Genomic DNA, 15,101 nt, shown 5'->3' with positions numbered 1-15,101 from the left:
GCGAAGGAGCGATGAGAGCTTTGTTAGCACCCAGCAGACAGGCCAGTGGGTGGGTTGACAGGCCAATGGTCGGGTGTTTGGACAGGCAGCGGGAACATGTGGGCAGGCGAGCATGAGTCAGGCAGGTAGGCAGGCAGCAAGCGAGGAGGATGCAGCTGGGGGCTGCCCTGTGAGGGGAGTGGCATCCCTCCAGCTGCTGCCTGCTGGGGCCTCGGTCTGTGGCTTAGAACTCAGCTTAGAACTCGGTGTCCACCACGCGGAAAGCTGGCCTGCCTGGAGGGGGAAGCAGAGCGGATGGCTGTTGGTGGGTAAGCAGGTAGGTGGCTGGGGCAGGGAAGAGGGCGAGGGCCACACCTACCTGAGTCAGGCATTGATGAAGACCGAAGGCTGGCCTCCTTTTGTAGCTGGATCTCCTTTAGTGCAAATATGGAAGTAGCTGTGGATGAAGAGAGACACTGGGAAATGACCCACAGGGCCATCCAGGATCACCTCCCACATGGCCCCCTTGGGGGAATTAGAAAAAGCTGCTTTTTCTTTGAGAGGCTTGACTTTTGCCTATCAAACAATCCTTACACACAAACCAGCTACAGCTAGGGAATATGGAATATGGACTATTACATGATGCCAGAAAATCAGTAATTCTGTCAAGTGTGACAATGGTACTGCAAGTACCACCTGCTGAGTCAGATGATGGTGCCTGGGATTTTAGTTTAATCTAGTGGGGATGTGCAGGAAGTGGGCCATTTTTTTAAGGTATATAATATTGTTATGAAAAATATTTTAGAGACACATGCTGAAATTTATAGATGAATGACATATCTGGGATCTGATTCAAAATAATCAGAGGGAATACAGATAAAACCATATTGGCCACAAGTTGATGACCTGTTGGGAATACTTGGGGACTCATATTATTTGGTCTAATAGATATATATAATTTTACTTATTTTTTTTTTCTTAAAAAGATCTTATTGGGGCAGGCTCCTGGGTGGCTCAGTTAAGGGTCTGCCTTCAGCTCAGGTCATGATCCTAGGGTCCTAGGATTGAGCCTCATGTCGGCAATTGGTCATGTCGGGTTCTCTGCTCAGCTGGGAGCCTGCTTCTCCCTCTCTCCTTCTGCCTGCCGCTCCCCCTGCTTGTGGTCACTTTCTGTGTCAAATAAAATCTTTAAAATAAAAATCTTATTTGAAAAAGAGAGAGAGAGATAGAAAGAGGAGTATGGGGAGGGACAGAGGGGAGGGAGAGGGACAAGCAGACCCTGCAGAGCCCAGTGTGGGGCTTGAACTCACTACCCTGAGATCATGACCTGCGCCAACACCAAGAGTCAAATGCTTAACCAACTGAGCCACCTAGGTGCCCCTATTTTTTTTTTTTTAAGTAACCTCTATACCTAATGTGGGACTCAAACTCACAACCCTAAGATCAAGAGTCATATCTCCACTGACTGAACCAGGCTGGCGCCCCCAAATATATAAAGGGGCGCCTGGGTGGTGCAGTCAGTTGAGCGTCGGGACTCCTGGTTTTGGCTCAGGTCATGATCTCAGGGTCCTGAAACTGAGTCCCGTGTCGGGCTCTGCTGCTTTAAGACTCTACTCTCTCTCCCTCTCCCTCAACCCCTCCCCACCACACACTCCCTCCAAAATAAATCTTTGGGGTGCCTGGACGGCTCAGTCAGTTAAGTGTCCAACTCTTGGTTTTGGCTCAGGTCATGATCTCAGGGTCCTGGGATCGAGACCCGTGTCGGGGTCCACACTCTGCTGGGAATCTGCTTGAGGACTTTTCTTCCTACCCCTCTGAGCCCCTCACTCACACTTTCTATTGGAAATAAATCAATCTTTAAAATAAAAAAGAGAACACCCTGTGTGATTACGTTTCTGCATAGTACCAAGAATGGGGAAAACCCATGCTGTTAGAAGTCCAACTAGCGATAATCCTTGGGAAGGGGTTAGGAATAACTAAACGAAATAAGAGGGCACCTTCAGGGAAGCTCCTCGTATCTTATTTCTTCTTTCTTTTTTTTAAGGTTAGAAAGAGAGAGAGTGAGCGAGCGAGCTCGAGCACAAGCAGGGGGAGCGTCAGGCAGAGGGAGTGGGAGAAGCAGACTCCCCACTGAGCAGGGAGCCTGATGCAGGACTTGATCCCAGGACTCTGGGATCATGACCTGAGTCAAAGGCAGATGCCTAACAGACTAAGCCACCCAGGCGTCCCTCATATCCTATTTTTTGGCCCGTACGCCAGTTACACAGGTGTGTTTAGTTTGTGAAAATTCATTGTGATGTATACTTATGATCTGTGCATTTCATATATATTTTATAAGAAAATGTTTACTAGAAAAAGGGAAAGTGATGTTGCATCTATTTTTATGTATGTATGAAAATTCCCAGGAAAGGTAAAAAGGAACCGAAAACCAAGTTACTTCTTGTAATAAACGTATCACGTGTCTGAACAAGGGTGTGCTACCCCAGAGGTGACACAGCCAGAGCCCTGCACAACCTGCCCAGCATCTTGTCCCCCACAGCCCCCCACCAGCTTTACTCACTGTCAGGAAGTTTGTGGATCCGCTCCCCCAGACTGAGGAAGAATGGATGTTTCATGGCGTCCTCTGCGGAGATCCGATTGCGACCTTCAAACTGAGTGGGGTACAGGTGTGGGGAAGGCAAGGGGCGGTGAGGGCGGCGGCAGTGTACTGAACACCTTCAACAAGCAGGCCTCTCTTCCTCCCCACCCAAGACCATGCCCCTGGAGCTCCCCCGTTTCCCCGCCCCTAGAATCCCCTAACCCTCAAGGCTGGCCCAGGAAAGTGGACTCACCTGCAGCAGCTTGTTGAGGAGGTCAGCCCCATCGCTGTCAAGTCTACAGCAAGGACAAGGGGACCTGCTTTAAATTGAGTTTGGGCACTCTGGCCCCTAACACTCGCCCACCCACCCACCAGTCTCACCGGGGTGCATGGCTCAAAAGGGCCTCGGCTCGATACTTGGGGTAGTTGTATGTCTTGAACTCTTCGTTGGACAGAATGCCTGGCCACGTCTCCTCGGTTGGGGTTCCTGGTGGGGAAGAATTACCCTAAGCATCCATAGGGTGTCACTAAATGTCCCCACGGCTCCTAGGGCCCATTCCTCCTCACCCAAGATGCGGAAGATGAAGTGCAGCTGTTCCTCCACGGTGGAGCCTGGGAAGAGGGGCCGGCCTGTGGCCATCTCATAGAAGATGCAGCCCACACCCCTAGGCAGGGAGGGCACAGTGAAAAGGGAGGCAGTCGGCAGACTGGCCATTGTGACCAAGCCACCGCCTTCACTACACAGCTCCTGCCACACTTCCACCTGTCCTCACCACATGTCAATCTGGGTAGAGTAGTCCGTGGACCCAAGCAGAATGTCAGGGGGTCGGTACCACAGTGTCACCACCTCATTGGAGTAGGTCTTCGTTGGAATCGACTTAGCTCGGGCCAGGCCTGGGAGGTTGAGAGAAGGGGCAGCTGGAATTGAGGAGGTCCCGGGCAGTCTGGGGGAGAGGACAGCTGGGACGGAGAGCATTTTAAGCAAAGCCCAGAGAAGCTGAAGGGGACTGAGATTAGGTGGTCATGAAGAAGGAGGGTCTGAGAGGATAAGGCTGGGGAGTCATGGGGAAGAAGGGGGAGGCCAGGGTACCAAAATCTGCCAGCTTCAGTTCTCCTCTCTCGTTGATGAGCAGGTTTTGGGGCTTGAGGTCTCGGTGTAGCACCTTCTGCCGGTGGCAGTAGGCCAGGCCACGGAGCAGCTGGAACAGGAACAGCTAGGGACCCAGGAAGGGCAGGTGGAGGTCAAAGTATATCCAGCAGCCCGACCCCCAGCAGACACTGCTCCCCCTCCCAAACACAGACACTGAGCCCAGAGCCTTATCTCACGGAAGAGGACAGGGTCCCAATGCCCTCCAAGGGCTCCCAGCAAAAAAGCCAAACGGGAAAAGTCTGTTTCTGGGAGATTTGTGGGGTGGAGTGGGTGAGTAGGGGCCCCCGTGTGCCCCCGCTTCCTGCCCCACACCCACTTTCACGTTGTGCATGTTGATGACGTTCCCACAGTCATCCAGGTACTGCTTCAGGTCCTTGTCCTGAGGAGAGGAGAGGAGATACAGGAGAAAAGAGGGGACAGTGGCCATCTCCCCACCTCCTTCCAGGACCAACCACCACTCAACCTTACCAGGTACTCAAAGACAAGGGTGAGGGACTTCTCCGTGTGGATAATGTCATGTAGCGTGACGATGTTGGCATGTTTGAGGTCCTTGAGCAGGGACACTGCAGGAAGCATGGGAATGAGATGGGGGAAGAGTTAGGACCCCACCCTCAGGATAGAGGCAAGGATGAAGACCAGACAGGGATGAGCCCAAAGTTCCTTTCTTTCCCCGTGCACTCTGGGGTGGCAGCTCATAGCCACTGGCTCTATCCCACCCGGTGCTAGGGAGGGGTGTTCCTATGTTCCAGATGTGGAAACTAAGGCTCAGAGAAGAAGTTTGGAGCAAGAAGCAAGAACCTGGGCTAATAGCCCCAGGCTTATGTGACATTAGATATTCACAACCTGTCTTTGCTTTCTGGAAAGGGGTTTTGCTTCAACCCTCAGTACAAAGGCTCGCAGCTTCTATGAAATTGAGTTTGCACATGTAACTTCTATTAATTCAAGCATATTCCGTGGGACAGTCAGACTAGAAACTGTCATGTCAAGGAAACGTTAGCACTTCCACGGGTGCTCTCAGAACCGGACAAAGCAAGCACTCTGCTTTCTAATTCCTTGGCCTCTTCTCCGAACAGGAACAGATCCCTGATTACCTTGATTATGACCTAGATATCTGCACGATGGGCACTTTCTCCTGAAGGCCAGAGTGTCAGAAGCAAAGTCTCAAAACCCCCAGTCTCTGTTCTCACAGTGGGGCGTATATGGATGAGCCATGGGGAGAGCCCGGGAAGCCTGGGACGCCTTCCTGGGTGTCTGTACCTTCCCGGATGGCGGTGCAGGGAGCCCCCTCTTCGTGTTCCAGTCTGATCTCCTTGAGTGCCACAAGGTTGTCTGTGAGCTTGCTTTTGCCTTTGTAGACGGTGGCATAGGTACCCTGGAGTGTGAGGGAGAGTGACAGGAAAGGAGCTGGAGGCTGCGGGAAGCTCTCGCGCCCCCCTATCCCCCCCACAGGCCTCCCGATCATGTCTCACCTCACCCAGCTTGTCCAGCTTGATGTACGTCTCTAGTTTCCCAAAGCCAATCTCAGACTGTGGGGTAAAGGGGCAGATTGAAGCAGGCTCACGGGAGGGGCCGGGGAAGAGAGAAGTGGGCAGAGGTGAGGCGAGGCCAGAAGCAGGAGATGCTCACCAGGCTGACGCGGCGGAGGCGGCGGCTGAGAGGCTTGTCAAAGATGGGACTGTTGAGGGTCAACTTCTCAAGGTAGCCCTCAGGCAGCCGGATATCGGCTGGGAGCGACAGGCGCTTGTTGATGTCCTAGCAGGCAAGACAGGTGGGAAGACCATGAGTGCCACCTTCCCGGGTTCCACCCTCTTCTCTCGTCCCACCACCAGCCAAAGGGGGTTAAGCACCTCGGTGGAGATCTTGCGTGGGGGATGGTTGCGCATGCGCACCCTCACTGGCGACTGCACCTCATCCGAGGACGTGGCTGAAGCCTGGTCACTCTCCCCATCAGACCCCATCTTCAAGTCCTCATGTACAATCTCTGGTAGTGAGGACAGGGGGAGGAGGGCAGACCAGTTGAGGTCCAGAGCCCCAGGAACCCCCCTCCCCTGCGGAACACACTGCTTCATCACACATGTACACACAAGCCCCCCCAAGCCGCCTGGAGTCCCTCAGGCGAGGGTGGCAAGGCCTAGGGAGGTTCAGACCGGTCGCGGTGGGCTGAGTAGGGGTGGAGGGGCAATAGTCACCTAGTGGAGCACCCCCATTCCAGGGGTGAGCTGAGACTGGTGCTGGCCCAGGGCCAGGAGGCAGGCAGTGGCAGAGTAGCCAAAGGCCCTGGGAAGGCGGGCCCAGGGCAGGAAGGCACCTGTAGGCCTGAGGGGGCCATAGCAGAGTGCAGGGGAAGGGCAAAGGGAAGGCTGGGGCAGCTGCAGCAGGCAGGGCACTCTTCCTCCCCCTGAGGCCTGGGCACAAAGCCAAGGAGAGGGACACAGATGGACAGATAGAGGGTGCTGAGAAGATGGCAGGGAGGGGGAGAAAATAGAGAAAGGAAAATGGAAATAATACAAGTCTAAGGGGAACTAGGCCGGGAGGCAGGTTCTGGGGACCAGTGCCGAGGGCAGTGATCAGTGGACCTACCTGGTGCAGAGCTGAGTGGGCCCCGTCCAGAGCGAGGCTCCACAGGAGCGGCACGAGTGGGTACCTCTCCAAGGTCACTGCCACCGCCACCCCCACTCTCATCCAGGCCTATCTGTTCAGGGGCACCATTGGTCTTGTCCACACCTCGGCCCCCTCGGAGTGTCATCGACAGCTGCCGCTTGATCTTCTTCATCCGATCCATGGCGACCTGAGCAGGAGGGATAGATGGGAATGGGTCCCACATTAGCACTTGCCTGACCATCATGGGCCCCCTAAAGCCCAAGATAACTTAGTGAGGTACACTGACATGAACCTGTGTCAGTGCCCACCCAACCCTTGTGGAGGCCTTGAAACACTTGGGATTCCCGGAAACCTGGCACAGATGGGGACCCTTGTCAGTGCCCACCCACCTACAGCCAGCCCCTGGGAACCCCACTCCTGAGTAGCGCACCTGGGTGTTGAGGCCTGGGTGGCTGGCTGAGGGCAAGGGCCCAACTGGTGGACTGTTGGCCTCTATGGGGGCAGCCTCACTGTGGGAACAAAGGCCTCCACAGCAGGCATTCTCAGATGCGGTGGCGGTGATGGGCCCAGCTGTGGGTGGGGCGAGGCGCTCTCCCAGGACTGAGGGGCCACCAATACGGCCCTGGACTCGCCCATAGAATGGCATGTTCCACCGGCACCAGCCCCACATCGCCCCCCAACTGCCAAGGCAGAATGTTCCCCACAACCATAAGGACCCGCCCGCCTTCCCCAGCAACCATTGTCAAGGTGACTAAGTGGACTACCCTACTGGTCTACTCAAGTGAGGGGTGTACGGAGAGGGGAGTCCTGCCCAGACCCAACCACTGGGTAGGTTGTGGGGGGTGCTGAATCTCAACAGACGCCAGCTGTCCTGAGGGCGCCTAGGAAGTTTCAACCAGGTTGGGACCCTATGGGTCCCACTCAAGATTTTTATAAGCCAGGCCTTATAAAAATTTTTTCTACTTGAGAGTGCACATCTCCCTTATCACCCCAAATAAATGTCCCAGTCCTCAAGGGTGGCCCACAAGGTCTTATCCTATTCACCCCATTAGCTTCCTGACCTCACCTCCCCCCCCACAACTATTGCCAGTTGCTGTTCTGCAACCACAACCAGCAGTCCCACCTCAGGGCCTTTGCACTGGCTGCTCCTGGTGCGTGGAATACCCTTCCCCCAGATTTCAAAATAGCTTACTCCCTCACCCTCTTCGGACCCTTGCTCAAATACCACCTTTTTCATGGATAATCCTCCACAAATAACCCTACTTAAAATCTCAACCATACTGAGCTCCCCCTTACTTTGCCAAATTATCCCCCCAGCACTTATCACCTCCTCAGAAATGATATCACCTACTTATTGGTTTCTATATTCTTAACTGTCTGTCTCCTCACCGCCATAACTAGAAGATCAGCTCCGCCAGGGTAGATTTCTGTCTGTTTAGGTCACGGCTATATCCTGAGGACCTGGAACAGTGACTGACACAAAGTAGACGCTCAAAAAGTGCTTATGGCAGAAATTAATGAATCAGGGGGCTGAGGGCCTAAAACCAATCCCCACCCGGATGGGCAGGGTAGGTCTGCTACTTGTGAACAACTCCAGAAAATGTGGCCCAGGGACACTGGCATCGCGGGAAGATGACCTAGATGGGGCCGCTGGAGGGAATAGGGCCACCAAAAGGCTGAGGCTGGCCTTCTTCTGCTTCCTCCTGGGCTCCAGGCCAGCAAGGTGGGGGAAAGACCTGGCCTAGGAACCATCTGGACTCACAGCGGGCCTAAGATGGCCCTGGGCCCAAGGGAAGTAGAGCTAGAGAGGAGGTGGGAGGATGAGGTGAGGCTGGATTTGAGGAGAGAAGTGGGTCATCTGTTACCTTGAAATCAGGCGCTTACCCCACTGGTCCCTACACCCTGCTTCTGCCTGCCTGGCCTCACCACCCCCAGGAGGAGCAGAGGTGCCAGCCTAGCAGAGAGACCCCAGTAAAGAGGATGAGGTCCATTCAGAGAACCCAGGAGAACCACAAAAGTCCTGACCCAGTAGAGGCCGAACACTGGACCTGAAGCTGAAGAAGGAGAAGCATGGCCAGCCCCAAAGGCAGTCTTGCATCCATGGTACAAATACTCAGTCGGCTTTGCCTGTAGTGGCAGGGAATGGGGCATCTGGGGGGACGGTAAGTAGGGCTGGATGGAAGATGAGGGAGCGAGCCAGAAGGAGCCAGGGTCCATGACCTCTAACTGGAAACTCCAAGAGCTGAACATGTTCCAGAGTTCAGTTCTGGAGGGATTTTAGGAAGACAGGATACAAAATCTGTGTATCACGCAACATTCCCAGCAGGGGTGCCCTGGGCAGACCTTTGTGAACAGAGACACTTGAACATTAATATACAATAAAACTTTTAAATATTATTTCCATTTTCTGAGCTTTCTAAGAGTTCAGAACAGTAAAGGAAGGAACAAGAAACTGGATACACAACTCCACTCAAAAAAAGGGCATATGTCCTTCCTGACCCTCCGAGGACATACACCCATCCTCAGAATACTCTCACACCCAAAGGCACTCATCACCTCACACCACACTGTCCACTGAAGACATAGTCATCATACTCTAGTCATCACGGTCACCACACAACTCGCACCGAGAACACGACATCCTCAACCTGTCCAGACCCCTAGAAGCACAAATTGGCCCCTCAAGAAGGCCTCCTTACATTTTAACAGCACCTGCAATTTCCCCATTTATTTCTAACTCCCATCAGCACAGGAAGCCCCAACAGAGCAGAGAACTGTTTGTATAGGCTCGGGCTCCTCTTAAGTTAACTCTCACCGCCACATTCTTGGGTGCCTCCTAGGCCAAGTTGCCCGTTAGCTTCTCCAAAGCACTTACCCCCATTAACACGCTGTTCCCTGTGCATGATTCTGACCCCTATTAACATGCACTTGGGACCCTCTACAGCTGACCCAAATTAGCACTCACTGGACCTTCACACTGCCCTGAATCTCATTAACATGAAGTGAAACTTGCCAGTCCCTGACCTGTTTTGCCCACTCAGACCCCTCCACGGCTGTAACTATCAGTAAACCCATACTCTGGACCTCTCACTATCCTGTCCCCACCACCCCCCATCAGCACAAGCTTCACTTCACCCTGACCTCTATTAGCACACACTGGGCCTCACACAGTGCCTCCCCATTAGCACACCCTGAACCCTTCACCCCAGGGACATACCAACACAGTGTTCTATAATGGCCTGACCCTCATTAGCGCACCCAGGTCTTCATTCTGCCTGGAGCACACACTTCAGCCCTCCAGGGTTCTGAATCCACTTTATCACACCTAGACCTTCACATACTCCTGTCCTTTATTTCTCTTTGCTTCAAATCTTTAACACCTGTAATGCCTGTTGGTTCACACCTGAACCCCTTCACAACCCTGACTCTCCTTACCGCATCCCCTGGAACCTCAACACACCGCAGCCCCCCATGGACAAAAGCACACTGTCTTCACAACGTTCTGACGCTCACTAGCATTTTCCAGACCCGATACGGCTCTGACTCTTCCCCCAGTGGCACACATTTAAGCACCTCCAAGGCTGGTCACTAGATTTTCATATGTAACTGTTCCTTATCGCATCCTGGAGTCTCACATCCCGTCCTCATGGATGGTTGGGGATGAACGGACACGGACGGACGGACGGACGGACACACACACACACACACCATCTTGATCCTTAATATATTGGACCTCTTACAGTGCTAAGACATTTCCCGCACCACCATGCCCTCCCACCCCACATATATCCTTAACTTCTGGTACCCAGTAGCACAGGCTCAGGTCTTCCACCACTCTGTCCCCATTAGCATATCCTGGGCCTCATACTACCCAGACCTTTATTAACACACGCATGTACCCTTTACAGCTATGACCCCCATTAGCACACACTCAACACTCGAGTTCTTCCACTACCCTGACCTCCATGAGCACTCTCTGGACCCCAGCACGCTGCAGTCCCTCACGGACGAATACACAGTATTGAAACTATCCTGATGCTCAGTAACACACACAGGACTTCAGAGCCCTGTTAGCTCTGTGATCCTATTAGCATCCCTTCTGCTATCTCTACCACCTTAACCCCCATTAACACACACGGGGGTCTCTCCACACCTATAACCCTGTTTGCATACCTCAACATTCCTAACATGCTCTCCCCCTATCACACACCGTCGGGGCCCTTCACTGCCCCCCTCATTAGCACACGCTGGGCCTCAAGCCCTACACAGCGGTTAAGACTTATTATCACACGCTCCGACCCCTCCACAGCTCAGGCCATTAGCAAAGCTCGAGTCTTTCACCACCCACTTCCACATCCTCTAGTCCTCTGATCACCCTGCTCCCCAGTAGCACCCACAGGACTGCCCATCCCCAGTTCCCAGGCCGGGCCCAGGGCGGGGCCAAGGTCAGGGAGGCCCCGAATGACCCCCCGCCCCGGTGCACTCTGGGAAATTCGCTGGGGGAGGGGGCACATGCCAGGGGTGCAGCCCAGACCCCTGGGCACCGCCCGGGGTCTGGGTTGGTTCTGCAAGAAGAAAGGCAGCCCCCACCCCACGTCTCAGGGACGCGCTCACCGGCGGGGGCGCGCGAGCAACCTCAGCGCCGCGGGGCCGGCGCGGCGGCGCCTGGGGCGGCGGCCCGGGTTGAGGCCGCGCGACCTCCTTCTCCTCCTGTTCGCCGCAGGCGCCCGTCCCAGTAGTCTTCGGCCATGGCTGCTGGGCCCGGGCCGCCGCCGGCTGAGGAGGAGGAGGCGGCGGCGGCGGCGGTGGTTGAGGCGGAGGCGGCGTCCCGCTCAGCCGGCCATGAGCTTGGCCGCTGCGGGCAATGCCCCCGGGCTCGCTGGCGCCCGCTCGAACCCGAGAGCTCACGGCGGCTCGCGGCTCAGAGCCGACTGCTTGCGGAGACGCGGCAGATCCCAGGGCCGAACACCCAACGGCCCAACCGCCGCGCGCGCCGCGCTCCGCGCATGCGCACGCACGCGCTGAAAAGGCTGAAGTGGGAAGGAGGGGACTCACCTCGGACTGCATGTACCAAAAGACCCGTCCGCAGCCGGAGGGGGCCCGGCCATTGCGCGCCCACCGGGGAATGTGGCGCCAGCCCTGGAACGGCGCCAGGGGGAAGTGTAGAGGTTGCTTAGTACTCAGTTCCGATCTTGCTAGAAGTTTACTAGTGCCAAGGTGGGCAGCAGCCGGTAACCAGCGTGCCGGTCACCACTCGGTCCCCCTACTTGGTCTCACTTGGTACATCCCCATGGTGGCAAACGGGACTTTGGCAAGGAGGAAAAAGACAGATGAGGCAGTCAGTCTGAGTCCCTTGAGGTGCCTCGTAAGGCAGGAATTTCAAAGGTTCGCGAGAAGATGACTTTTCTAGGAGAGGCGGCCTGGAGAATCATTGGCCTTTACCACCTTAGATAGGACAGAGTCTAGCCCCGCCCAGCCCCCCCCCCCCCCACCTCCTCTAGCTCATTCCCACTGTGAACGTGTGCGGCCCCGCCCTTTGAGGTTGTCGTCCAGCCAATCGGATTTCCCCCCTGGGGTGAGGCAGAGCAAGAATGAAGGGCGTGGCTGAGCTGAAGAGGCGTGATTTCACTGCTCCGTGCCACGCCTCTGCCAGGTTTTCATTGGCTTTCAGCGCCAGGGGGCGGACATTTCTTTTAGTTCGGAGCGCCTCTCTCGCCACAGGCCGAATATTCTGCAAGATGATTGGTCAAAAGAGCGTTCAATCGTCTTTCGCCCCTCCTCTAACCCCTCCCTTCCCCCCCCAACCCGAGCAAGACGCACGGGGTGGAGCCTAGGCTGAGAAAAGAGGGAAGGCGGACCTTTAGAGAGAGGAAGGTGCGTTACTGCGCATGCCTGGGGCTTTGGGGGCGGGAGGAGACCTCTTTTCCACCTCACGCGAGTATTTGCGTATGCACCCTGAATTGGGTTTCTTGCCTGCCAGCTCTCAGTTACCTCTTGTCTGCCAGAACCCCGCCCGTGGCTCTCCCCAGGTCTGCGGTTTTCTGTTTTATTTATTGAGCGCCTGTTGTGTGTCAAGCTTTGCCAGCACACCTTAAGCCCTCACTCCTCTATGCCTGGAAAACTCCTACACTGTCAACAAGCCCGGCTCAAATGGCGGCAGCTTTTGGCGGGCCTTCTGGGACATCCTTACACTGCACCCCACTCCAAAGCCAGCTTCCCCGCCTCTTCTGGGCTTCTTTTTATGGCAGCCTTGATCACACCGGTTAGAGTATTCTAGTTAAGGTTCATACTAGCGAGGGTTATCAGAGCATGATGGGAGTGGAAATACTTGACAAAGACAGAAGTCCCGCCGTGGGCTAGACCATCAGATCCATTACTTCTTTGACCTCATTTTCATTTCCTACCCTTCTTCCTCTCACTCATTTCCTCTCACTCTGCTCCAGACGCATTTGTTCCCTTCAAGCTGTTTTTGAATAAAGCAGGCACAATCCAGCCTCAGGGACTTTGCACTTGCTGTTCCCTTTGCCAGGAATATTCTTCTAGATACTCACATGCCTCATCCCTCACTTCTTCCAAGACCTTGTTTTAATGTCACCTTCATGAAGCCTTCCCCGAATACCCTATTTAAAAATGTCTACCTGCATCCCATTTGAGACCCCCAGACCTGGCCCTCCAAACCTTCTGAATGACACTTGTCAACTTCTTACAATTTACTTGTGTTTGTTCTGGGTCTCACCCTAGCAGAACATGAGGCACCCCAAGCCCCCCCCACACACCCACGCGCACCCCTCAAGGCAGGGATTTTTTTTTTTTTTTTTATCCATTGCTGTCTCCAATGCCCAGAATAGTGCCTGTCCCATAGTAAGCACTCAACAAATATTGGGGCAAATGTTCGATGGCAAATAGCTCTAGGTCAAGACAAGAGACAACTGTGTAACACCCTTCCCTTTGTGCCTACCTGGTGCACGGGGCTCAGTGAAGTGACCCAAACCCTGCCCACTGACCTCTGGTCTTCTATCTTGTTGGTGTTACAATGGTAGCCAAACAGGACAGAAAATGGCACACGGGGGAGTACTGAGATATAACCAGGATTCAGGGGTTCCTGCTGAAGCTTTTTTTTTCCCCAAGATTTTATTTATTTATTTGACAGAGATCACAGGTAGGCAGAGAGGCAGCCAGAGAGAAAGGAAGGGAAGCAGGCTCCCCGCTGAGCAGAGAGCCCGACATGGGGCTCGATCCCAGGACCCTGGGATCATGACCCGGGCTGAAGGCAGAGGCTTTAACCCACTGAGCCACCCAGGCGCCCCATGCTGAAGCTTTTCTTGATAAAGCATTTCAGGTACGAATGAGAGAGGAAGGTGATCCAGGAGTTCAGTGGCGAACAAAGGCACAGAAGTGTCTGGAGAATCACGAGTTATAATGGGGAGAGATAGTGGACAAGGAGCTGTGATAGTATCAAAAGGGGACAGAAGTTTGTGTTCAAGTGTCAGATGGTAGCGGCAATGGACCAAGGTGTGGAGTGTTTGGGGAACACTTAAATGGCAATGGACAAAGTATCTCTGGCAGGAAAACCTCTCCACTTGACCTAAACAGTTAGCATCACCACTTAATAGATGCCAGAGGTAAAGCACTTTAGTCTCCAACATCCTAGAGGGGAATAAAAAGGAAGTATGGAAGGATGAGGTTACCTAAGCAGAGGAGGCCAGGGCAAAAATAATCACAAGAGGGAGGCAGACAGGGGCATAGGCTGTGCCTGGGGTCTGGAGATGGCCTGGGAGGTGGCAGATGTGGGGGCAGGCTGTGAGGAGTGTCAGGTCAGGTTCAGGGATAGGTTGTGCTACTCCCAGTACCTAGGTATGAATGAAGGAATGAGGGGTCTGTTTTCAAGTGGGAGAAAGAAGTTGGGCTTCTGGCTGGGTGAGGGAGAGGTATGAGTGGCATCCCCAGGCACCAGGTGGCCAGTCTCATTGGTGCTTTCAACTATCTGGAGCCCTCAGTCAAGACCAAGGACTAGCATGGGCAGCTCTGCAATCCTGAGGGCAGGGGCGGGGTGGGAGCGGCACTGTGGTGAGCCTGCTCCAGCCAATCAACAACCCACAGCTGGCTCTCTTCTCAAAGGTAGGAGGCCTAGGGACAAGCAGACCAGAACTGAGGAGGGAGCAGGGTGGAGTGGGAAAGGGGCTTTTCCTCCACAGATGTTCTCAGCCAAATATTTTCATTAAAAACTGCAAAGTCTGCATAGTCATGGACATTCCTCCGTCCAACAGAGTTGTTCAGGCCCCCTGCAGCTGGGAAGCTGAACAAGGGCTCCATAGGCATTCCTGGTGCTGGGAACCAGGATGGTGAAGACTTGTCCAAGGGCTCAGTGCTTTAAGCCAGATGGGAAAGGATCTGTCTCTCCAGGGACATAAGCCATGCTGACCAAGCCCTGGTTGACGGGTCACAGGTGACTTCCTTCTTCACGGAAAGAACAAGGTTAGAGAAGTTACAGGGTTTGCTCAAACACGACTCTCTACTACCTCTCAAAATCAACATGGCAGGGAGTTAGAAGCTGGAGTTGGACAAGGTGGAATTTGAATCCAGCTCAAATATAGTCACGAGGACCCAGGTACCTGTGCTCTATGCCTCCATCTCTTCCCAAGTGGGGAGGATGGGAGGAAGAAGTGGCAATTCCCACATTTTCTCTGCCCAGGCAACTGGCAGCTGGGGTGGGGCTGAGCCCTGTGGGTTACCACCTGAACAGAACCGCTCCAGAAGTCCCTTCCTTCCCTGGAAGCAGCAAGGCATGCCCCA

General features: G+C 54.3%; 1 protein-coding gene across 6 annotated transcripts; it reads right to left on the bottom strand.

Moving 5' to 3' along the window:
* Nucleotides 1-11,777, bottom strand: CDK16 (cyclin dependent kinase 16). 6 transcript variants are annotated; one of them, XM_032842876.1, is made up of 17 exons: nt 11,364-11,777; nt 7,698-7,781; nt 6,288-6,495; nt 5,555-5,688; nt 5,334-5,459; nt 5,177-5,233; nt 4,965-5,079; nt 4,176-4,270; nt 4,024-4,086; nt 3,648-3,771; nt 3,331-3,451; nt 3,125-3,222; nt 2,939-3,044; nt 2,811-2,874; nt 2,540-2,630; nt 359-436; nt 1-273 (listed from the first exon to the last, which is right to left on the bottom strand). In XM_032842876.1, the coding sequence occupies exons 2-17, from the start codon at nt 7,701-7,703 to the stop codon at nt 236-238; spliced, it is 1,524 nt and encodes a 507-aa protein (XP_032698767.1). In that variant the 5' UTR covers nt 7,704-7,781; nt 11,364-11,777; the 3' UTR covers nt 1-235. The 6 variants fall into 6 exon arrangements, with proteins under 6 accessions (XP_032698767.1, XP_032698766.1, XP_032698768.1 ...); XM_032842875.1 differs by lacking the exon at nt 7,698-7,781; XM_032842877.1 differs by lacking the exon at nt 7,698-7,781 and having other exon boundaries at nt 2,811-2,853; nt 11,364-11,775.
* Nucleotides 11,778-15,101: the final 3,324 nt, after the last annotated feature.

This window comes from Lontra canadensis, unplaced genomic scaffold (genome assembly GCF_010015895.1).
Source record: "Lontra canadensis isolate GAN:19392208 unplaced genomic scaffold, GSC_riverotter_1.0 scaffold134, whole genome shotgun sequence".
Classification (NCBI taxonomy): domain Eukaryota; kingdom Metazoa; phylum Chordata; class Mammalia; order Carnivora; family Mustelidae; genus Lontra; species Lontra canadensis.
This window is presented reverse-complemented; position numbering and strand designations above follow the sequence as displayed.

Excerpts from the sequence above, each read along its gene's own strand:
- CDK16 (XM_032842873.1), bottom strand. The coding sequence starts at position 6,978 with ATGTGGGGCTGGTGCCGGTGGAACATGCCATTCTATGGGCGAGTCCAG. Across the intron at positions 2,875-2,938 it reads CTTTTGAGCCATGCACCCCG|GTCCCCTTGTCCTTGCTGTA; the intron begins GTGAGACTGGTG and ends AATTTAAAGCAG. Across the intron at positions 274-358 it reads TTCATCAATGCCTGACTCAG|GCAGGCCAGCTTTCCGCGTG; the intron begins GTAGGTGTGGCC and ends TTCCCCCTCCAG.